The 25,059-nt window shown below is 36.5% G+C and overlaps 1 protein-coding gene across 6 annotated transcripts in view; it reads left to right on the forward strand.

Moving 5' to 3' along the window:
- The window catches only part of Fancl (E3 ubiquitin-protein ligase Fancl), a 92,137-nt gene that overhangs the window by 12,852 nt on the left and 54,226 nt on the right, over positions 1–25,059 (forward strand). For 4 of the 6 annotated variants that reach the window (XR_011332644.1, XR_011332645.1, XM_069828714.1 and 1 more), the window contains exons 2-4: positions 10,328–10,447; positions 10,547–10,603; positions 14,174–14,449. Coding sequence is in view for 4 of the 6 variants with exons in the window: in XM_069828714.1 (XP_069684815.1) it covers positions 10,328–10,447; positions 10,547–10,603; positions 14,174–14,449 (453 nt within the window). In the remaining 2 variants the exon portion in view is untranslated. Of the gene's footprint in view, positions 1–10,327; positions 10,448–10,546; positions 10,604–13,888; positions 13,928–14,173; positions 14,450–25,059 lie in introns of those variants that run through there. The other 2 variants (XM_069828716.1, XM_069828717.1) reach the window with 2 other exon arrangements.

A 25,059-nucleotide genomic window follows, 5' to 3' on the forward strand; every position in this document is an offset into this window, starting at 1 on the left:
CCTTTCAAAAATAATTTTTGTTTCAACAATGAATAAGTTTGAATATTATGTTTCTTTGCATCGAGTCTGATATGCTTCATCAGATTGACTCTGTGAAGAAAGTCCGGAGGAAATCTTTATAATTCACAAGTAAGATGCATGTATTTTGATTCCAGTAGGCCTAATTTATTCATTTCATTTAAAAATAACTTTAACTAAACGTCACCTGTACAATAGCTGCCCATAAACTGTTTGCGAGTCCACTCCTGTGGAGTAACGGCCAGCACGTCTGGCCGCGAAACCAGATGGTCTGGGTTCGAATCCCGGTTGGGGCAAGTTACCTGGTTGAGGTTTTTTCCAGGGTTTTCCCTCAACCCAATACGAGCAAATGCTGGGTAACTTTCGGTGCTGGACCCCAGACTCATTTCACCGGCATTATCACCTTCATCTCATTCAGACGCTAAATAACCTGAAATGTTGATACAGCATCGTAAAATAACCCAATAAAATTAAAAAAAAAACTGTTTGTGGGAGTTGGGGGGCGGCAAATTCTAGCACTGCCTAACTCCAGCCCTGCATAGGCTACAGAATACTGTAGAATGTAAATAAAACCATTACGGAAGCCAATCTCTCGTAGCGCAACAGCTACGAGGGGAAGTCAATAATGTCCCTATTAGACACTTCGTACAGAAAACAATCCGAAAACCTTCCTCTCCTAACCCAGCAGCTTCGAGGGGAAGTAAACAGTATCCCTCGTAGACACTCTGTACTGTGATAATCACAACAAAATCGGCATAAATAACATTACGAGTTTTGCTGCTCATCGGCCAGTTTTTCTTCCGTGACTGTACATTGTTTATGTCTAGTATTGTGTACTACATGTATGATACTGTACATCTTTTAAAAAAATATTAGACATAATTGGATAAACCAAAAGGATCGTGTCAAGTCTTTCAGATTCCCTGCTTTTGAAACCGAGACTGTAGACTGTAATGGAAATGTATTTCAAACAGCTGAATTCAATAGGGAGAGAGACATCTACAAGAAAGAAGGAGATAACATTTGAGAAAAGGATACAAATTGAACTACAAAAATTTGGATCCTAGCAAACTAGAGAGGCAGCAAATGTTAGTTGCCCTAAACATTTTTTGACAAGAGTGCTAAAACTTCTTTAATAGAACATGGCTATAAAGATATTGCAGAATTTATTGCCATTGTATGGAAATGGTGGCCTATTGTAAATACAAAAAGCAATAAAAATGATGTTCATAGAATGAATACATTTGCAAACCATCTACAGTATCAGTAGCTCACTTTCAGATTTTCGGTTCCAGTTTCTTGAAAGTTTTGTCACTTGAGTTGTAAAGTGGATGAAAATAGGGGAGAATTTAAAGAGGTGGCTCTCTAACCACTGACACCAGCAAAGCTCTTCAAAGTTCAAGAATGCTTACTACTATGATAAAATTTTACCTGAAATTAAGAATGTAAAATTTGTACCACCTGATAAATTTCAAACAGACAAATTAGAAAAAAAAAACATTCAGCATTTATAGATAATTTAGTGGTGGAAATTATAACATTTCTGTCATTCAGGTAATATATGCAGAGAAGAAAATTAGAAAAAAAAATGTACTTGGTATAAAATCTGCAAGATATGGTATGATATCACTAAATTTTGAATCCCTAGAATTCATGACTGAAGATTCTAATGTAGAAAATATGTCTGACGTCTGGAAGAGCAGTTACAAGATACTATTGATTCTTATAATGAAATTGAAATTGATAAGTCAGCCGTTCTCTATGTGACTACGTCACTTTTAAAGTGTCTGCAAAACAGCCATGTGAATAGTATGTACAATTAGTGGCTTGGGAGTGTATGGGTGATGAGTACTTAAATGATATTAAGAGAGGAGGGCTAATTTAGTCATGAATGTTAAAAACATTGCATGCAGCATCATGACCATACGTGTTTCCACCACATTTCTTCATGACTGTGTTAAACAGTATGAAGTGTGCAATTTAATAGCGCAAAAAATTAAAAACTACTATCTCAGTGAAACTTATATGAGAATTTGTTCCTGCAGAACTGATATGTTCACAAATGTAAATAAAATGATCAGTGTTTTATGTAACATCTTCCTCTCTAATTATAAGAAAAGTCGCAAAGAATTTTTATCCCAGTTTAAAGAAGAAACTTCCATAAGAAAGCTGCAGACATTAGAATGAGACACTCTTTATTGTATATTAAACTAAGAAACATCCACTCCAACCACAAAATCACCATAAAAGAAACCCTGGCTCCAATTTTCTGTGAGACGCATTAGTCTTCTTGTTTTTTCATTGGGATTGGGTGAGTCCAGTAGTATTATTCTGTGTTTTTCTTTTGTTATCTTATCCCATGCTTGAGCTCCATGGTCTAAAGCATCATGCCTTAGACCAGTGGTTCCCAACCTTTTTTGACTGACGACACACATTACTGAACATCCACAATATCGCGACACACTTATTTGTTTTTTATTAGTAATAATAATAATATAATAACAACAACCAGTCACAGTGACTCTGAAAACGGCAGTTCTAAATGTCTTTTTAGTTAATTAGACACCATCGACTGATTTGACAAAACATTTCCGCATATAAGACACTCGGGATTTTATTTATATTCATCTCCATGCCATGTAAAACCATACTGCAAGTATTCATCACTATATTTATGAAACATCCATGTATGGTGGGTCCCTATCACCACGGCATGGCGCGTCCTCAGGTTGCGGATAGAGGAGACGGCCTCCAGATATGGAGGGTAGCTGCGAATATATTGAATAAGCAGTCGTGGACAGCCGATAAGGGGTGGTCCTCCAGCTTGGGGGTTGGGCGAAGGGCTAACAACCCATCGCCGTAAAAAAACAGCTTGTTACGAATCCCTACAATAAGCCTCGAAATAGGACTGATTCTCTGGCATGACCACAGCAAAGGAATAAGGTTTTGAGATTTGGCACTTGGTACGTAACTAGTCTTTATAGAACAGGCGGGGTAACATTAGTAGCTAAAGAACTAGCTAGATATAGAATAGACTTCGTGGGAGTACAAGAGGTTAGGTTAGATGGGAATGGCATATCACAAATAGGAGATTACTTGTTGTATTATGGGGAAGGAAACAATAATCACCAATTAGGAACAGGATTCTTTGTTCATAAAAGAATAAAATCAGCAGTAAAAAAGGTCGAATTTATCAGTGACAGGTTATCATATTTAGTACTTAAGGGTAGATGGTGCGACATCATAGTTATAAATGCTCACGCCCCTACAGAAGAGAAAGACGACCATATAAAGGATAGCTTCTATGAGGAATTGGAACATACTTTTGATCAGTTACCTAGATATCACATGAAAATTTTATTGGGGGATTTCAACGCTAAAGTAGGACGGGAGGATATTTTTAGACCAACTATTGGAAAAGAGAGCCTACACGTAATTAGTAGTGACAATGGAGTTAGATTAGTCAACTTTGCCACATCGAAAAATTTAATTGTCAAAAGTACAACATTCCCCCATAAGGATATACATAAATATACTTGGACTTCTCCAGATGGATTGACACGTAACCAGATAGATCACATCTTGACAGATAAACGGAGACATACTAGTATAGTAGACATTCGAACTTTCAGGGGTGCAGACTGTAATTCTGACCATTATTTGGTAATTGGAGAATTAAGAGAAAGACTATCAGTAGCCTAGCGAATAGAGCAACAAGTTAATATTACTAAATTCAATATTTTGACATTAAAGGACGAGGAAACTAAGCAAAATTATCAGGTCGAAATTTCGAATAGATTTGCCACTTTAGAAAGTTCCGACGAAGTTGAGAAAGAATTAGATGTTAACAGCGTGTGGGAAAATATCAGAGATAGTATCAAAATTGCAGCTGAGCAGAGCATAGGTTATTATGAAACTAAGAAAAAGAAACCGTGGTTTGATGAAGATTGTTGCATTGCAGTAGAAAGAAGGAAACAGGCAAAATTGAAATTCTTACAGGATCCAGTTGAGGAGAAGAGAGATAATTATTTCAGTGAAAAATGGGAAGCAAGTCGTACACTTAGGAATAAAAGGAGAGGTTACTTGAAGGAAAAACTGAATGAGGTAGAAACAAATAGTAAGAATAAAAACATTAGAGATTTATATAAGGGTATAAAGGAATTTAAGAACTCATATCAGCCAAGGGTAAACGTGATTAAGGATGAGAATGGTGACTTGCTTGCAGACTATCCATCAATCCTAAACAGATGGAAAAACTATTTTGCGCAACTACTAAATGTACATAGGCCAAATAGAAATGATCGGGACGAAATTGAAATGATGAATGAAAGGGGACGAAGAAAGAATGAATGATGTTTAAAATGGCAGGCAGGGTAAGCATCCCATGCCTCCATTGGTTCCCGACTTGCAATTCACTAACTTTAGCTCGAGGTTCCCAGCTAAAAGCCGTTTGCCCTCTCATCTAACAGTAGTGTATTTTCCCCTATAAATGATTATATGAAACAAGTACACGCTAACAGTTGAATTGTGAATGAAATGAATGAAGTGAAGTTAGCACCATGCCTCGCAGATGTTAATGAGAGGTGGAGAGTCCAGTGCTCTGGTCAGTTCTGTCCTAGTCACGTTTTTGTAGTGGCACTAGGGAGACTCGTAACCTGTTACCAACAAAGTGGTGGGCTACTCGTTTCCGTAGAAGCCGTCTGGCTGCCTGGTTGGCTGTGGCAAGTGTCGTGTGTCGTTTCGTGGGGTTTGTGTCTGTAGTGAGTAAGGAAATAGTGAATGTCACTATTTCGTCCTGTAGTCTGTTTAGTTGCCGGTCAATGTAGGATTCTATTTTCTGCATAGCAGAACGTAGAACCCCCTCGACCAGCTGTTCCGTGGTTGTTTTGTCTGTCTGTGGATCGTCTGTAGTGGTTGTCTTGGTTGTCATAGTCTTAGCTGCATCCGCATAAGACAATTCGGGTTTGGGAAGTGTTGGTTTGAAAACGGACTGTGATGGTTTGGGTATAGGTGGTGGTATTGGTTTGTGAGTGTCTATGGGGACATGCATGGGATCGGTGGAGGTTATGAGATTAGTCCTTGGATATTTTGGACAGCGAGCTTGGCCCGTATAATGGGTGTCGCTGTTGCACGTGGCACAATACCTAATCTGGGATAGGCGGTTGTGGTTGCAAAGGTCGGGATTCTTGCCGCACTTAAAACAAGTCTTGGGCTTGTCACAGTTTGTCTTTTTGTGGCCGTATTGTGCACAGTTAAGGCACGGTCGGTGGAAGATTGTCTCGTGTGATGGCTCTATTCTGTAGTATCGTCATGCGAGTTTAATTCCTGCTAGTAACTTGTCTGCTGTGGTGATGTCTTTTGTGAATATTCGAACTAAGTTGGTGGGTTTGTCAGTCTGTGCGGAGATAATTCTCGTAATGCGTGTGATACCTGGATGCATTACAGCCAGGATCTGCATTAGTTCGTCCTCAGAGATCAGCGTGTCGACATTTTTCATGACGACACTGATCTCTTTATTTCTGGTCTGTTTCTGTCTTGTTTCACTGGGCGGCGTAATGTTGATTTCTGCGGACGGGCCGAAGTTGTACAGGGAAATTGAAATACAAACTGCTGAGTCATTTATACCCGAATCCATGCTTTCAGAAGTCGAAATTGCGATAGAAAATCTGAAAAAGTACAAATCTCCAGGTATCGATCAAATTCCAGCAGAATCAATACAAGAGGGTGGAAGTGCATTATATAGCGAAATTTATAAACTTGTACTTGCTATCTGGGAAAAGGAAATTGTACCAGAACAATGGAAGGAGTCTATAATTGTACCTATTTTTAAGAAGGGAGACAAAACCAACTGTGGTAACTTTCGAGGAATATCACTTTTGTTGACGTCGTACAAAATTTTGTCCAATATTCTTTTGAGAAGATTAGCTCCGTAAGTAGATGAAATTATTGGGGATCATCAGTGCGGTTTTAGGCGTAATAGATCGACTATTGATCAGATTTTTTATATTCGACAGATAATGGAGAAAAAATGGGAGTATAAGGGTACAGTACATCAATTATTCATAGATTTCAAAAAGGCATATGACTCGGTTAAGAGGGAAGTATTATATGATATTCTTATTGAATTTGGTATTCCCAAGAAACTAGTTTGATTAATTAAAACGTGTCTCAGTGAAACATACAGCAGAGTCCGTATAGGTCAGTTTCTATCTGATGCTTTTCCAATTCACTGTGGGCTAAAGCAGGGAGATGCACTATCACCTTTACTTTTTAACTTCGCTTTAGAATGTGCCATTAGGAAAGTTCAGGATAACAGACAGGGTTTGGAATTGAATGGGTTACATCAGCTTCTTGTCTATGCGGATGACGTGAATATGTTAGGAGAAAATACACAAACGATTAGGGAAAACACGGAAATTTTACTTGAAGCAAGTAAAGCGATCGGTTTGGAAGTAAATCCCGAAAAGACAAAGTATATGATTATGTCTCGTGACCAGAATATTGTACGAAATGGAAATATAAAAATTGGAGATTTATCCTTCGAAGGGGTGGAAATATTCAAATATCTTGGAGCAACAGTAACACTTGGGAGGAAATTAAACGTAGAATAAATATGGGAAATGCGTGTTATTATTCGGTTGAGAAGCTTTTATCATCTAGCCTGCTGTCAAAAAATCTGTAAGTTAGAATTTATAAAACAGTTATATTACCGGTTGTTCTGTATGGTTGTGAAACTTGGACTCTCACTCTGAGAGAGGAACAAAGGTTAAGGGTGTTTGAGAATAAGGTGATTAGGAAAATATTTGGGGCTAAGCGGGATGAAGTTACAGGAGAATGGAGAAAATTACACAACGCAGAACTGCACGCATTGTATTCTTCACCTGACATAATTAGGAACATTAAATCCAGACGTTTGAGATGGGCAGGACATGTAGCACGTATGGGCGAATCAAGAAATGCATATAGAGTGTTAGTTGGGAGACCGGAGGGAAAAAGACCTTTGGGGAGGCCGAGACGTAGATGGGAGGATAATATTAAAATGGATTTGAGGGAGGTGGGATATGATGATAGAGACTGGATTAATCTTGCACAGGATAGGGACCGCTGGCGGGCTTATGTGAGGGCGGCAATGAACCTTCGGGTTCCTTAAAAGCCATTTGTAAGTAAGTAAGTATATTTATGAAACATAGTATGTTTTGTGAACCCTTGAATTAGCACTACTGTGATCTAACCCAGAACTCGATTGAGATTGTCTTTTTCGAATTCAAAATTTGCCCGTGATAAAATCTAAATAGTGCGACTATTTTTTATCAAAAGTGCTTTATCACCCGCTCACACGTACTATATATTGAAACTGACCAATATGTTCTGACAATTCTAAACTCTGTTTATTACTAAGTGGGAAGAGTAAACGAATTACTAAGCATTGTTGCAGGTGTTCATTTTCATTCGAATTATCGCCAGGCAGAAAAATTGAACTGAACATTGTTGCAGGTCTTCACATTTCATTGGTAAACTCTGTGTCAAAATAAAATGTACCATATCAAAGACTTCGTTGTAAATAAAAATGCGTTGTAAAGAGACTTTCTGGATGGCATAAAATTTATTTTTTAATTCCAAAATTTCGCGACACACTCCATGGGACTGCGCGACACACCAGTTGGGAACCCCTGCCTTAGACTAACAATACGAAATGAACACTGGTTTGAGTTCTCATAAGGAAAAAAAATTTGTCACCACATTTCGGCAGTGTATAAGACTAGTAGTGGGATGTCATTTGAAGACCTGTGATTTTGTCGCTGTGATAGGTTTGTTACTGGTTCAAGCTATGACTACAGTTCCAAAATTACAGCCCCGAGAAATCGTCATCTCTCTGCCCACTATGTGAGACACAGCAAAGACAACTGATGTAGATATATGTGATGGGTCCAGAGTCGAGAAAGAATTGCAAGTCAGAAGACTAACTCGAAGGACAACATAACTGGAATCTAATTAATTTTTGTCTCACTCAAAAGGTTAACATTGACAACTCTTTGATACTGAAGCTATGTACTCGCTATATTCTTCAACAAATGATTCACTTCATCATTCGTACACATTCTTGGGCAAATATACGTGCTCACACATAATGATAACACAGCTCAGAGGTCAGAGTGTGTTTTGTTTTCAGTATACTTTCCATGCTAATCACCATTGTTAATATAAGACACCAGTATATCAACTCAATTCGCAAAAGAACGATCAACATAAACATGTCGGCTAGTGATGAGAAACATTGGTATTCCTCTTGGTTTGTTCAGAGATAAGTAGATGGCAATGAAATTGAGTTCTAGACAACTTGGAAATCTACAGATAGGAAACGGAGCTTCACAATAGCCAAGAATTATCTGAACACAAAAATCACACTGTGACAAAATCATTGTTATTTATCACAGTGTTTTTTCCGGAGCTGTGATTGTAAAATGCTGTCACAACTCACCTCTATTAGAACCAGTGTCACAGCATCGTAATGAATTTGGGGAGCTGCAGTGAGTAGCAAAGTCCAGTTTCAAAAGTCAACTAGAACAGTTATGGAGATTATCGTGCTAACCACATGTTACTCATGTACATGATGGATTTGTGCCTCTGTAGGCCATAGCAGTCATGCAACAGATTTCATTTTAATCTTATTGTTATCTCATCTTAGTGTACACAGCATTAGGTATGTGAGGGATGCACGAGCAAGTGCTGCTTAATGGTAATGAAATAAAATACGTTGATTATATATATATTGATTATTACCTTCCATTATTGAGTTGCACTTACCTGAGCTCTGAGATGATAATGCTTTGTTCTTGTTCTCTAAGTTGAAACCAGAGTCAAAACATATTTTGATTTTTCTCTACTTGACCTATTTTCATTCCAAAATTTCTTACGAGGGAACTGTTAATAAGTTAACATCGAAACCTCCCCTCAAATTGCTCACATTGTTAGATCTCCACAGTAAATAGGCAAATAAAAAATTAGTTGGTCATACTGATTGTAAGACTGCTAAATTAAATCTTGAAATAAAACAGAAAAATTGAGTAGTATTTGGATCACCGTAGGCTGTCTGAGGTGGTCTGTAGCAAGGAGCTAATTACCGGTTTGCAAATTTACAAAATATTAGCCAATATTCTTTACAGGCTACTATAATTTTATTCGGCCTTATATGGAACAAATTAATGTGGATTGTGGAGTGGGAGATGCACTGTAGATCAGATATTTATCATGAGTCTATTAATGGAAAAGTTTTGGAAACAAAATATAGATTATGGATCAAATGAATACTGACATTTCGGTGCATTACCATGTGTACAATCTTGTGGCCTTTCAGTAAATGGTCCATTGAAGTGACCTGTATTCATTAAAGTCCTAATCATTTCGAAGAAAACCAGAAATACAAAGTTAGAAAAAAAAACAGATTAATTACTATTAGTAAAAACATGTTTAGCACATCTCTAAATGCTTGGCTCCTTTTAAATCTGGAAAATAGATATTTATGTAATTATTATACTCATCGTAATATAGCGCTATAGATAAAGTAAAAATGTCATATTCCGCTTTCTATAAATTCTTCTCTGGAGGTAAAATATGACCAGAGCATGGTGTTGATGACATCGCACACAAAATTTTGCTTTATTCCATATGCTGTATGAGAAAAGAAAGGATATTCATAGAGTTCTGCATACACAAGTTATAAAAAAATAATTAAGAAATTTTATTATAAATTTGCGAAAGTAATCAAATATTACCAAACTATATGTCCACCAGAGAAATATGAATTTGCACAAACAAAGAAGACTTTCCAGATGATGTCAGTGATTACTGAATACTTGTTACACACTATTTTCGAAATTGTATGTGGACTATTAAAAATAAATAATCCACCTTCCCTACAGTCCAGTCTAGAAACTTCTCCTTTACATTAAACAGTTATTATTATTATTATTATTATTATTATTATTATTATTATTACTACTACTACTACTACTACTACTACTACTACTACTACTACTACTACTACTACTACTACTACTACTACTACTACTACTACTACTACTACTATTTTCCTCAGCAGGCTCTCCTTGCTTCATGGTAGAGTTAAAAATCTGAAATTTTGTAAATAATAATATTCTTCTGTATACGAAAAAATATTACAACTGTAAAACTATAATTTTTACAATTGATTGTACATAATAAAGAATTCTTTAAAGATCTGAAAAGTAAGGTAACTTAGTGAAATTGATTTACTTATTAGTTATTGTCACAACTATTCTTTTGTTCCTAGAATGAAGAGTTCTACATTCGCCTGCATGTACCACATTATCCTGACCTTAAAGAATTATCACTTCAGTGTTCATGGGAGCTAAGTGTTATTCTTCAAGGAAATGCAAAGCATTTGAGTGAGGTAATAAGGATTTATCTGAGTAATAATGGATATTTCGTATGTTCCAATAATATTTTAGTGTAAAAATACTAATTTTCCACTAATTATTGTATTTTTAAGTGGACAAGCAGCTGTTCGACTCTTATTGCCTACTTGGAATGCCTGCAAAATCTAATAGTAAGTATATCTTCTAGTCTTTTATTTTTCTTTTTTTCCATATTGACATTTTTTAGTTTGTATTCAGAAACATATGTGTTGATATCATTGAGTTTTTCCTTATATAGTTCATATTATTCTGTCCTGAAAACTGACATTAATGATTCCATGTACATATTGATTTACGAAGTTAGTAAAGAAAGTTCACATGAACCTGGATCCAATTTCGAGAATTACACAGTTATTTTCTAGTTTGAAAAACAAGTCATTGTGAATCAGATTTCGTAGTTTGTCTCTGCCTTTGCATCCTTATCAAAGGTACTTTCTTGGGCATACATCTGTAATGTAAAGTGACAGTGAAGTAGAAAAGGAAATTCGAAAGAAATATGCCATAAATGTCAGGGAGAACAAACTCTACCATATTAAAGGGTAGTTTTTAAATAGAAATTATTTCTTTTCTTGTAGTTATAGCCGCTATAACTAAAAGAATTGACAGAGGATTTGAGGAAATTCCACTGATTGCTAGAGACATCTATACTTGAACTAAAAGTACTTTCTTTAACATTATAGTATATTTTGATATCATGTACATACTGACCCCCCCAAAAAAAGAATGAGATGCTGGAAGAGTCCCAGATATAAGAACTGTGCATGATCGGAGAGACAGAGCATAGATACACGAGATAACGCGTAATTGAGTTATTTAAATTCACTCTGTTTGGTTTGTTGGTGATACTAGTTCCGAAACTCGCTTGAAAACTGCAAAAAGAAATGTAAATGTGTTATAAATAATAGATAAATAAATATATTGTGACTTTTATTCTACTTTAACCACCACACACCCAACAACAATGTGACTTATTTTTAATAATTCAGCCTACAGTAATGGGTATTCCACTCATCACAGCAACATAATGGTCGTTATTGCACTCCACACAGCGACAATGACAATACACAATGTGTATTATTGAGAAGAACAACAATGTACTCCTAATTTCAATTAATGTTCACAATGCACAATGTCCAGAACAAAACTGTCAGTTCACAGTTCCCTTGCCTTGGGTAGTTCTTCTAGCTCACTGTTCAAGTTCACTGCACGTCGAACTCAGGTCTTCCGAACTGCAACACACTCGCCTGTTGGACACGGTTACAATTACGGACTCACTCAAGTTCACTGCACGTCGAACTCAGGCCTCCCAGCTGCGGGTCACTGCACGTCGAACCCAGGTATCTCAGCTGCGGTTCACTGCAGTCGAACTCAGTTCTCCCGAGCTGCGGTTCACTGCACGTCGAACCCAACCCAGGTCTCCCAGCTGCGATCACTGCACGTCGAACTCAAGTCTCCCAGCTGCGGTCACTGCACGTCGAACTCAGGTCTCCCAGCTGCGGTTCACTGCACGTCGAACTCAGGTCTCCCAGCTGCGGTCCACTGCTGCCCACTTGCTGTCCAAGACTGAATGACTTTCTGTTGGCAACTCGCGCCTTTATTACTACACCACTTATTCTGGAATCTTCGATTCGCGTGGCTTTTTGGACCTTCGAGAGCAGTCCACTTCTAAATGTTTCCCTTGCTCTCTTTGCTCCGTGCCATCACCGTAGCCTTCTCCCCTTGCTCCGTACCATGCTACAGCTTCTACCGAAGCTAGAGTTTCCGTTTCCCTGCGCCTTCCCTCTCGCTAGATACGCGCGCACACTCCTGAGGCAACCAGAACAATTCAGAATGGCGCCACAATATATATACAGAGGAGTCCACTGTTTGCAAGTCCATTTCTCGTGACATATTTGATTTGACGTGACAATTTTTGGCACTGAGAGAGGGTTATGGTATGTGTTCGAAATGACCACCACCAACTTGTATATAACGCCCATGGCACCGAACTGCACATCTAATTACAGCTTTTAGTGTATCTGATGTAATGGCAGCATATGACTCTTCGATTTTTGCACGTAGATCGGCGATTGTTGCTGGTCTTTGTCGATACACGTCATCTTTGACGGTCCCCCAGAGGTAGAAGTCCAGAGGTGTCAAATCAGGAGACTGAGGTGGACAGGGCAGTGAATCTACCGGGGGTTTCTGTGTTGTGTGGTGTATCAGTGTGTGGTTTGATGGTCCTTTCTTCTTCGAGGGTACCGTAACTGGTCAGGCGTATCTTGATATGCTTCAGACAAAGATTTTGCCTGCCATCCAAAACCTGTATGGTGATGAACTCGTTTACAAGCAACAAGATGGAACACAGCCTCACTACCATCAGGTCGTACTTCGATAGAGCTCTACCCAGATGGTGGGTGGGTCGAAGAGGTGCTGTTGAGTACCCACCTCGGTCTCCTGATTTGTCACCTCTGGACTTCTACTTCTGGGGGACCGTCAAGAATGGCGTGTATCGACAAAGACCAGCAACAATCGACGAGCTACATGCAAAAATCGAAGAGTCATGTGCTGCCATTATGCCAGATACACTAACAGCTGTAGTTCAGTGTGCAGTTCAGCGCCATGAGCGTTATATACAAGTTGGTGGTGGTCATTTCGAACACATACCAAACCCTCTGTTTTCCCCCTTTTGTAAGTGACCTTTTGCCATATGGTTCTTTCCATATTTTCATAAAAGATCACGGACATAATCAGGAACCTATACCAGAAATGGTGAGATAAAATTGGTAACATTTTGACTGGTGTGTACTTTGGAATAGGGTGAAAATAGACATCCACGGCCAGATATCTTCCTACATGGCTATGTCAGTATCATGTGAACTGTTCTATAGAACTTAGGCTTTTGCATCACCAAGAGTCATTTCATTATTTTTTTGTGTGTGACTGTACATAACCCATATACCCATTATTTCCGTGACTGTTGTGTGGAAAACATCAAGGCACATTATATAGAAAATGGAGTAATATGGACTGTGTGGAAAACCATGAGGCATGAAGTTCTGTTTCCATGGTACCATGAATAATGTCAGAGTAAACCTTTCATGTTAGAACATTACAATTTTTCTCTCTTGTACCTCGAACATAGACATTTCATGTCAAAACACACCTTTATAACGTAAAATATGTTATTCTTTTATGTCCCGTGAAATGAAATAATGACAAAAATTATTTTTACAGTACACAAAAAGTGTTTTATACCTCTAAATCTTCTAACATTCTGTAATCTAGGCATGTAGATTTATTTGTAATTTAGTGAAATAGCACTTTTATTGGCATTTTATACTTATTTATCTCAATTATTGATAAGCAGACATTATTTATTTTTACATTTTATTGGGTTTTGTAATTATATTGAATTTTCGTTATGTTCCATTTAGCACTAGGAACTACCCTCGGACATGAATTTGCTCAGACAGGTGTGCACTATATCCATTATATATATTTATTTTGTATTGTATGTGGCAATAAATACTTACTCGTATACTATACCAGTACCAAATAATACTAATACATTCAAAATGACCAAAGAATAAGATTTGTGCAAGTCAAACTTCATGAATCATTGTGTATAGTATGTGGCTCTATATATATCTAGTATTAGTTACGTCATGCATTAAATAAAAAAATATGCGGAATTCATATTACACTGTTTCTTATTTTAGATGAAATGTCTGGAAACTGGTGAAGTTGCATCACTTCTGTTGACAGGCCACCGCCTTTCTGTTGATACCTATAAGCGCATCATCTCTGAATTAGAATCTGTTGGCATAGATCACATAGTTCAAGTGTCCAGTTTGTTGGACGAGATAATGCTGCAGGCAATAGACCAAGCAAGCAGGACCCACATTTTGGGTTTGAGTTTGTGTGCCAACTACCCCAGCGCACCACCAGTTATACAAGCAGATCTTCCCAACACAGTGCTTTCCAACCTGAAGAGAGTGAGTTCACTGCCATCTATAAATTGAAACATATTGCATGTCTTCTCGTGTGTGACATGTTAGCCTTCTCTGTGTAAATTTTAAGTAACATTTTGTTAACTAATTGACATATATAAACTGAATTACATTAATTTTAATGTGTATTTCCATCACTTTTAATGAGGACATTTTTTTATTGTAACATTACTTCTGGATTTATGGAAAGAAACTAATTTGTTCTCCCACCCTCCCCAAAAAAACTTTTCATTGCATTATTACATTTCATCATGATTGGTCATTGGTTTCCAATGTCGAGCATTTGGTAACTAAATAATTTACTTTCCTCTACTGACCTCAGCTTAATTGATTTCTTATCTTAAATTATGCATCTCTTAATAATGTTTTATTAGAAACTTTCCTCAATAGAGGATTGCCACGAGGACAAAGTATATTGTAACAATTTGTGTTTTTTGTATAAAAGGAAATTAATGTTGTTCAAATGATTGAGTGCTGTAAATTTTGTTAAATATTGTTCAGTATCATGCTTCAGCCTTATTATTGCAGTTGTCAACATTATTAGGAGACCAGTAAACATATTTTTGAGACTTGACTGTAATCAAGTTTCTACAAGACAGGTTATTGACCTCTTATTAGGTAATCCAAAAGTGGGGCTGTACTTTAGAGTCTCTAGGCTGATATGCATTTCTACAGCATTTCCTCTATAGATGATGGAACAATAATTATACTGCAGGGTTGATAATGTCGTGTTACTCAATTCCTGCACCACTAGCCTAAAGGGAAAGAGATCGCTAGTTGTCTCATATCACATGCGAATGTACATGACCCATTCCCAGCAGTGTTACCACTACTTTATTTAAAACCCATATATGTACAAGTATGTTCAGAGACAGAATCAAACTGTTCTGGAAAGTATTTTTCTAATCACGCAAAATTATTCATAAGTTCATTTTCACCAATTATTACACATGTCTGTTTATTTTCCTTAAAATTGGTTTGGTAATTGCCTTTGAAGGTCCATCACTATCTTGGTAGAAGTTCAGAAGGCAGTAAGCACGTTATTCCCTTGTTTTTGCTAAAACATCTTTTAACTAATATTGGAAAGCATTTGATTGTTCCTTTGTTACTGACATCTGGTAATACAGTAAACCAGTATTCTTCATTTTTAATTTCTGCAGTTAATTAATCTTCAGAAGCAGGAGCTAGAACTTTCTGAGAAAGGAGCTGCTGTCTTCATTCGTCCTAACGTTATTTAATTAGCTATTTTAGAATCATAAACAGTGGTGTATTTTGTGGGCTATCAAGACTGTCACCAAAGCCTACGTCCAAATGAAAAGTGAGGGAAAACCAAAATTATTTTAATTTATAATTTTATATACACTTTTCATCTGCAACTACTTCATAATTTTTGTGCTCAATACAAAACACAGACCATGTTCGCTTCTAAGAAGAAGACTTCAGTTGATTGTACTGCGACATTCTCAGCAAGAAAAATTAGTGTGTCAGGGTGTAGAGAGCGCAGGGAATATAGTACATCAAGCCTTCAGTTTCTCTAATTGCGACTTCAACCTGACTGCTTCTGAACTGTTCCAAGCCACTCTGAATGTACGGAATGATTATGGTGACACACTACAAAGAAATCTGAACTATGCCAAAAGATCGCAATAATGGTTTTGCAAACTTTCAGCCGAGTCAAGTCGTTGAAATTTTCCAAACTTTCGACTATTAACTCCGCAGCCATCTTCAAGGTTACTGATGGCTGTAGAGTTAGTAGCCAAAAGTTTGGAAAACTTCATTGACTTGACTTGGTTTATAGCCCGCAAAACCATTATTGCGAACCAGCACTAAGAAAGCATCAAATCATACATACATATGTGAAATATATTTTTCAAATATTTAGCCAGGTTACATAATGAAGAATGAACAATAATGTATTTTAATAATTCATTAGCCAAGATATCTGATGTCCTCAGCTGCGGAGTAACTGTTTAGTATATCTGACCATGGAATGAGTGAACCCAGATTCAAATCCTGATTGAAGGTTTTTTTTTTTCCTGGGTTTTCCCTCAACCCATTAAGAGCAAATGCTGGACAACTTCTGGTGCTGGATCCTGTACTCAATTTAATTATCACCTTCATTTCACTTGGACACTAGATAACCGTCACAGTTGATAAAGCATCGTAAAATAAACTAATTGAAAGAAAAACTAACACAGTGTGTGGATTTGCATTTAAACATAATAAACAGTTATCTCCTGGATTAGTTGCCTCATGAGTGATGCCTTATTGATGTCACTTTTGAGGTTCCAACCAGTCTTCGGACTGTTGATTAAACATACATACAAACATTTGAATTAAAATGTATTCAATAGTTAAATCTCATTTTAGTTTTATAGATAACGTGTTTAATACAATTTTTAGCACTTGCTAAAGCACTTTCAGAAGAAGGCATAAGAGGCAGAGCTAGTTCAGGCCAGTCTATGTCGACTAGCCAGTGACAGTGAAGTAGTGTTGCCTATTTAAATTGTCGCGAAGTCTCACTGAAGTGTAGTGTAGTACTTTCCTTCTGGTGCGCATAATATTTATGTCTATGAATGAATTTTATGCTGTGCCATTCGATAGCGCTAAGAATTCTGAAACGAACTGTACAAGAATGGCAATTCTATGTCAACTGGTTTGCGTATTATCACTTTAAGACTAAACAGAGATATCAATCGTACAACACACAACATAATTTGCTCTGAAGTCCCACTCTGTATACGAAGATAAATTCTGTTTCTTTTCAAATTCAGACATGGACTGTTTCCTGTTATGTGATGTGTCGCTTGCCGTAACAATTTCTGGTAAAGGGATTGCAAGTGGCTCTGGTGTTTTATCTGTTCTACGCAAAAAAAAAAAAATAATAATAATAATAATAATAATAATAATAAAAGTTCTACATTCACAGGCGAAAAATGTGGTATTGTCTATATATAATTTTTAAGGGACTTGCTTATGATGCAATGCGTGCAATTGTCAACTTTTCACAAACACAGAATCCAACTTCTTGTATTCTCGGGAAAGGCAAAGAGACAATTAAAATAGATGGTACATCAGTATTTATCTCTCCTGGAGAATATCCCAAAACAAAAGTGCTAATGATTTGGACGATTTTGAGAAATGTGTACTTACTTTGACATACGATTGTCAGATATATTAGCAGTATGTGTTAGCAGTGCCGTTATAGAATTTGGCAAGAAATAAGAAAGCTGAGAATAACCAGAGTTACGATTTTCAATTTTCATTGCAATATTATACATAGTGTAAGTCGAAATATCGCAAAATGTATGATATATTTGATTGATATTGTAAACATAAACACTCGTGCCTCTTTTTCGAGTAATTATTATGAAGAGTATTAACAACATGCGTCCTTAAAAGCATTAGAAACCTTATAAGATCAAGCAAATTAATTGCATTTCACTTTTAAAATAAAAAGTTAATAATTGTTATTAATATAAATATAATTACAATTGTTATTAGTACCGGTATTATTTTTATTGATATGTAAAATATTACATTTTATGCTAATTTTTTAATGTAAATTATAGGCATATTAGGTACGAGGAATTCTATAATTCCAAAATTCAATTTACATTTTGAAAAACCAAATCTGTGCTTCATTGGCTGACCATGATAATATCTTTGAAAAATATTGGAGTGCAAGAGGTCAAATGACTTTGTCAAACGCCTGGCATTAGAAAACAACAACAACATTTTAAAAACCTTGCGTTATATACATGATATATTACACTTTGTACATTTTTTTAAATATACAATTTTTACATTCAATATATTTATATGATGATATTATGGATTTCATGTTCACTTCTGTATAACTACTACCTTCACTCATAGGCTTATTCTAGCAAAGACAACAGTGATAGAATATAGAACAGTGGACTTCTAAGTAGTTATAAGCTAGAGGATTAAATGAAATTACATGGGCTTTATTTAACATAGAAAAAGAAAATAATATTACATTTCAACATGAGTACTGAATTACATATGAATAGAGATCATTACATTCTTATAGCCACATTTATAGACAGAATATAGAACCCTAGTTCCCTAGATAGATATAAGCTACAGGATTAAATTGAATTAGATAAGCTTGATTTAACACAGAGAAATAAAAGAATCTATAGTTTCAGTATGAATACTGAATTGTATTATCTCCTACAAACATACTGTATTTTCTTTTTCCTCTAGAGAAATAAATAGTAATAAATTCAGGATTGCTGTACAAGGAAGTCTGGACATTTTGAATAAATTTTCTCGCTTACAGTTTTTCAGGCGAGAATTTCCACATGTCAGATAGTGTAATACAATATTCAAACATTTTTTCTTTTTAATTAAGACATTCTTTCTTTGCCATTAACGAAGTAAATTTCTAACATCTGTCACTTTATTTCGCATATTAGTGACTCCAAGATCTACTGATCTGTAAAGTAAAGCAATAATAAAGAATGGGGTGTAAAATGACTTCAGTAAGAGTATTTAAACAACACATATTGAAGAATCAGGTTACTTGACCACCCATTTGCTGAAGCAACTGACATTATCTGTCCTTGGTCCATGTTGTCTCAGTCTTCCACATCTCATGCACCGTGTGACGTCATACTGTTTCTAGCACTCATGGCTTAGGCCATATGCCTTCTTAATCTGAAACCGCTATAATTTATTATCTGGTTTTGTTTTTATATCAAATAGATCAATATTTTATTTTCTCAGTCATTCACTTATCATATATCAATGACAGAAAAAGATTCTGCTACATCGAAAGTACAATTGTTAAAAATCACGAATATTTTCGACTTGCATGGAAGTCATCTTCAGGTGATATTTTGACAAACAATATTTGAAAACTAGGTGAATATTTAAATACATTTAAAACACTTATTTATGATCTGACCATGTGTGCTTTACATAAATTGGTGAAGTATCATACGTGGTTTTAAAATAATATACAGAATGGAGAACCTTCCATTAATCATAATTGTGATACAATATGTTAAGGCACATGCAGTGTGCTTAGAATATTGAATTAAAATCGTTTTAAAAATGTTCTTAAATTTGTTGACTTAAGTTGTTCAGTGTAACGTTGAAAGACTATATGAAGCAAATGAAGAATTCTCAGTCTATTCGCCGTGGTGAGAAGCGTTTTGTCTGAAAAAATTAATCGAAAGATTATAAATTTTGAAAAAGTTAAATGATTAAAGCCATGAAGGCTTTAAGATTAATACTCACAAAAGATGTACATTGAGAGTTTCCAGACAGTGTGGCCTTCTCATACCGGTGTTACATAGCAGACTGAGCGGTTGAGTTTTCTAAGAGGAAGGTACGGAGGGAAATGGCAGGCTAAACTGGTCAATAAGCAATTATTCGATACTGTACAGGGGGTTATGCAAATTAGGTATTTGTTCATTAAGTAATTGTGTGTTGGGGTTGTGATTCTTTACTATAAAAAACTCCTCAGCAGTGTTAATGAGAAGTGGATTATTTACTAGTTTCAATATTTTTAAGGTTTTGTGGATGTTATTGAGTTCATGGCCAGAATCGATCAGATGGGTGGCAAATTTAGATTTATTTCTGTTATTAAAGAAATCTGATTTGTGTTCTTTAAATCTAGTTTGGAAGTTTCGTTTTTGTTTGGCCTATATATTTCTTGTTGCAATTTTTACAGTCCAGTTGATATATACCACTTTGTGAAAATCTGATCTTTTTTCTAAGTCTATTGGGGATTATGCTATTTAATTTATTGTTAGTTCTATGTGTGATATTTATGTTTTCTTTTTTAAAAAAGGCTGAAAGTTGATTGTTAACTTTACCAACGTATGTCATAGATGCCAAGTTGTGACTTTTTTAGATTTTGTGGGTTGTAGGGTGGTAAATGTTTTATTTCCTAACTTTCTAATCCTATTCCGGATATAGTTCTGTATCATGTTCTTGTTAAAACCATTTTCTATGGCAAGTTGTAATATATATTTACGTTCATTATTATAAGCTGTTTGATTTATTGGTGTGTTTATTAAACGGTCAACTAAATATCTAAATTTACATAACTTTTGGGAGTATGGATGGTTGGATGTCTGATCTATAGTGTAGTTGATAGACATCGGTTTTCAATAGATATTATAAATGGATTTTGATTTGTTTATTTTGATGGTTAAGTCAAGGAAATTAATACTTCTATGAATTTCTTCTTCAAAAGTGAATTTTATGTTTCGGTGTAAATTATTAAAAGAATCAACAATTGATTTAGGCGTAGATGTGCTACTATGTATAATGAAAGTGTCATCTACGTACCGAGAATAAATTTTGATACTATGTTGTTGTTGTATGCTCAGGATGTTTTTATTTTCGAGATTCTGTAAGAAAATATCGGCTATGAAACCTGAAAGAGAGTTAGTGATTGCCCATGCCATTGTCCCAGAATACGCCACTGATCATAAAATATGTTATTTAAATTCTAAGAATGTTTTTCTTCTACATCTTTTGTTATGTCTAGTGTTTGTTTGATATCCAATTGCAGTCACATTTGTTAAATTCAATTATTTTATATACTTCATCAGCATACTTTGTCATATGGCAGATCATGGAATCCATGGTAAGGTTATAATAATAATAATTTTGCTGTGCAGTCTCAACTTGTGAAAGAATGATGATGCTTAATTGTGTGATATATTGTTAATTCAGATGCAATAATTTCGTCCTTAACTTCACGTGATTTAAAAAAATATGTCTAATGCACTGCTTTAAACCATCGACCTTGATTAGCACAATGCTGTCTACTATTTAAGCGTTATTTAACATCGTCTTTTCTCTTGTTAAAACATTCAATATCACATTTTCAGTATATACAAAAAAAAAAAAAAACGTAAAAGTCGTTTTTGACACTTTTCTTTAAAACTGACATTTCTTCAAATGCCTTATTTTACACCAAACATTTTCTTTTTAGCATCTTTATGTGTGATTGCAAATTGTTAAAATTTACAATATTACATGATACACAATAAGAATGCTTCAGCACAATTGGAATGCTCACTATGCTTAACTAAAGTAAATTGTGACATCAATCACTGTAAGAATTCTCATTATTCGATAGTTTCATCCTTATTGCTGTACGAAAATTGTCTACAATGTTTGGTCCACAAGGTCCACTGTTAATACGAGGGCTATTCATAAAGTAACATTCGTTTATTTTTTACAAACCTGTGAATGATGTTACAGAATTAGGTTACAATATGTTTGAAAGTATACACTCCAGTTTATTTTTCCACATAGTTTCCAGTCATATTGAGACACTTGTCGTAGTGTTTGAAATTCCGCAATCGTAGAATTCGGCTACCTGTGAATGAAGCCGACCTACGACGCTGGTTTTCAACTCTTCGTCATCGTCAAAGCACTTCGAGCCAAGCCATGTCTTCTTGTGCATGAAGAGATGGTAATCGCTAGTCGCCAAATCTGGGTTATAGGGAGGGTGATCCAATACTTCCCAGTTGAACTCTTGCAGTTTGGTTGCAGTACGACACGCTGTATGCGGCCGGGCGTTGTCATGCAGGAAAATCACCCCAGAGCTCAACATGCCACGACGTTTGTTTTGAATGGCCATTTTCAAGTTTGTTAGTGTGTTACAGTAACGCTCAGCGTTAATTGTGGCATTCCTCTCCAAGAACTCCACTAGCAAAATTCCTTATCTGTCCCAGAAGACAGTTGCCATGAGTTTTCTTGTGGAAAGTGTTTGACGACACTTTGTGGGTTTCTTCGGGGAGTGAGTTTGGCCCCACTGCATTGATTGAAGCTTTGTTTCTGCATTCACATACCGCACCCAAGTCTCATCTCCTGTCACAATCTCATCGAGAAAAGCGTCATCTTCTCTTTCGTAACCCTAAAAAAAGGACAGTGCTGCTCCCAGATGCTGAGCCTTTTGTTCCTCAGAAAGGAGTTTAGGCACCCATCTGGCAGAAAGTTTCCAGTCGCCCAAATCTTCGGTAATCACTTTGTACAGTAGAATATGACTAATCTGTTGAAAATCCTTACTAAGCTCCGACATGGTGAACCTGCAGTTTGCTTTAATCCTTTCGTCAACCAAACGAATCAGATCTACATTCACGATACTCGGTCAACCACTTCTCTCTTCATCATGGACATTGGTTCGCCCATTTTTGAATATGGCATCATTGTCTTACGCCACTTTCACTCATTACGTCTGGCCCATAAACTTAACAAAGTTGGCGATGGATTTCACTAGCTTTACAGTTTTTGGCCACAAGAAATCTTATTACAGAACGTACCTCACGCCTGGCGGGACTTGCGATTGCAGCACACACTTTGACAGCACGTGGCTCAGAGAGGAACAAACACACGACCTTGACTCTACCACTGCTCGATGTGTACTGCTTCAAGGTACATTCCACCGCAAGAGTGGCTCCACTGTCTCTGTTATGCACGCTGTATGAAAACAGAAGTTACTTTATGGATAGCCCTCGTATGTTCATTCCTTCTCAGGTTAACACAAATTGCACAGTACTTCATTTGGAGAAAAAAGAGAGAAGTATCTTGTTGCTTTTGATGTGTTAAAGATCGGGGCACCTATAACTATTAGCATATCAGCAATGAAAAAGTTTATATTTCAAGTCAGTCATAGAATTTGACTAGCAAAGTATCACCAAATGGACTGATCAATAAAATAAAATTAGTATGTTATTAATAAGTTGTAATATAAAGAAAGATTGAGAATTGACATTCTTGATAATAGGGATAGTAGTAATACTACTTAATGTACAGTTGTTTGTAATTATATTTGAGAAAATAATATTTCGGAGATTGGGAATAATGAAATATTAAGTCCAGTCTATTATACATCCGGATTGCATACCAGCCAGACACCTGAACCGAGTATTGAGTAATGAGTCTCGACGTATCTTAATTCATAAACAAAGTTATCTTTTGCTTGCAATATACGAGGCGTGTTCTTAAAGTAAGTTCCGTTTTCGATTACAGCCATCGCATCGCTGCAATCGTTATTTTGCACATGCGTGTTTTCTTCCTCAGTCCCCAGGCAAGCTGTGCATACAGTTTCATAGCTTCAGTCCGTGTGTGTGTGTGTGTGTGTGTGGTTAGTTGTGATCAGTTGAAATGTTTAAAGTGATCGAACACCCCGCCGACTGTGAGATGCAGTCTGTTATCCATTTCTTGAATGCGAGAAACATCAAACCAGCTGACATTCATCATCAACTTTGTGAGGTGTATGGTAATGATGCCATTAGTGATGGAATGGTCAGGAGATGGGTTAGGAAGTTCAACAAGAGCCGCGTCTCTGTGCATGACGAGCAGCGTACCAGTCGGCCATCTTTGATCAATGACGATTTGATGCATGCTGTCGATGAAAAAATTCATGAGGACAGGAGGTTCACAATTTCTTCACTTTCCTTGAATTTTCCACAAATGTCGCGGAGTGTTCTCTACAAAATTGTGACAAATCGATTACGACATCGAAAATTGTGCTCACAATGGGTACCCAAGATGCTAACCGAGGAACACAAAACCAAATGAGCTTCCAGTGCATTGAGCTTTCTCACATGTTACAGTGAGCAAGGCGATGAGTTTCTTGACCATATCGTGACAGGTGACGAGACTTGGGTGTCTCACATGACACCTGAATCGAAGCAGCAGTCCATGGAATGGAGGCACACTGCATCACCAAGGAAAAAGAAATTCAGACAAACCATGTCAACACGCAAGATCATGTGCAGTTTTTCTGGGACAGAAAAGGAGTCCTACTCATCGAATTCTTGCCTCGGGGTGAAACCATTAATAGAGAAACCTATTGTCAGACCTTGAAGAAGCTCCATCACGCAATTCAGAACAAGAGACGTGGGATGCTGACTGATGGAGTTGTGTTGCTTCATGACAACACTCTGCCACACACAGCTCGTGACACCCAAAATCTCATCTCGAAATTTGACTGGGAACAAATTGATCATCCTCCCTATAGCCCAAATTTGGCTCCGAGTGACTTTCATCTCTTCCTGGACCTCAGGAAGTTCCTCGGTGGTCAATGTTTTTATGGTGACGAAGTGAAAACAGCAGTGCGGGAGTGGTTCGCATTGCAGGCGGGCGAATTCTACAATGAGGGGATAGAAAGACTTGTGCCACGACTCGATAAATGCCTCAATAATGGTGGAGATTATGTTGAGAAGTAATTGAAGTGTGGGGAATATAATGCAACAAAAATGGTTTGTAAATATCTTCCCATTTACTTACTACACCCTTTTGGAACTTACTTTAAGAACACGCCTCGTATATACATACACTACATCGGACCAGTGGCTTCACTCCTTCATCCAGTGGTAACAACACTTTGTATTCTATCTGCCTAAAAATCCCTAGATCTCAGCTGGTGTCTAAGATGCGATACTTGGGTCCAGAGGCAATCATAATCATCTAATATGATGCATACTCAGAATACAATACTTTAAATTAAATGATTTTTTTAAGCAAACAAAATAATCTCATGGAGTCTTACATACTTACTGAAAAATATCAGCATATCAATTCATAATTAAGAT

This window comes from Periplaneta americana, chromosome 6 (genome assembly GCF_040183065.1).
Source record: "Periplaneta americana isolate PAMFEO1 chromosome 6, P.americana_PAMFEO1_priV1, whole genome shotgun sequence".
Taxonomy (NCBI): domain Eukaryota; kingdom Metazoa; phylum Arthropoda; class Insecta; order Blattodea; family Blattidae; genus Periplaneta; species Periplaneta americana.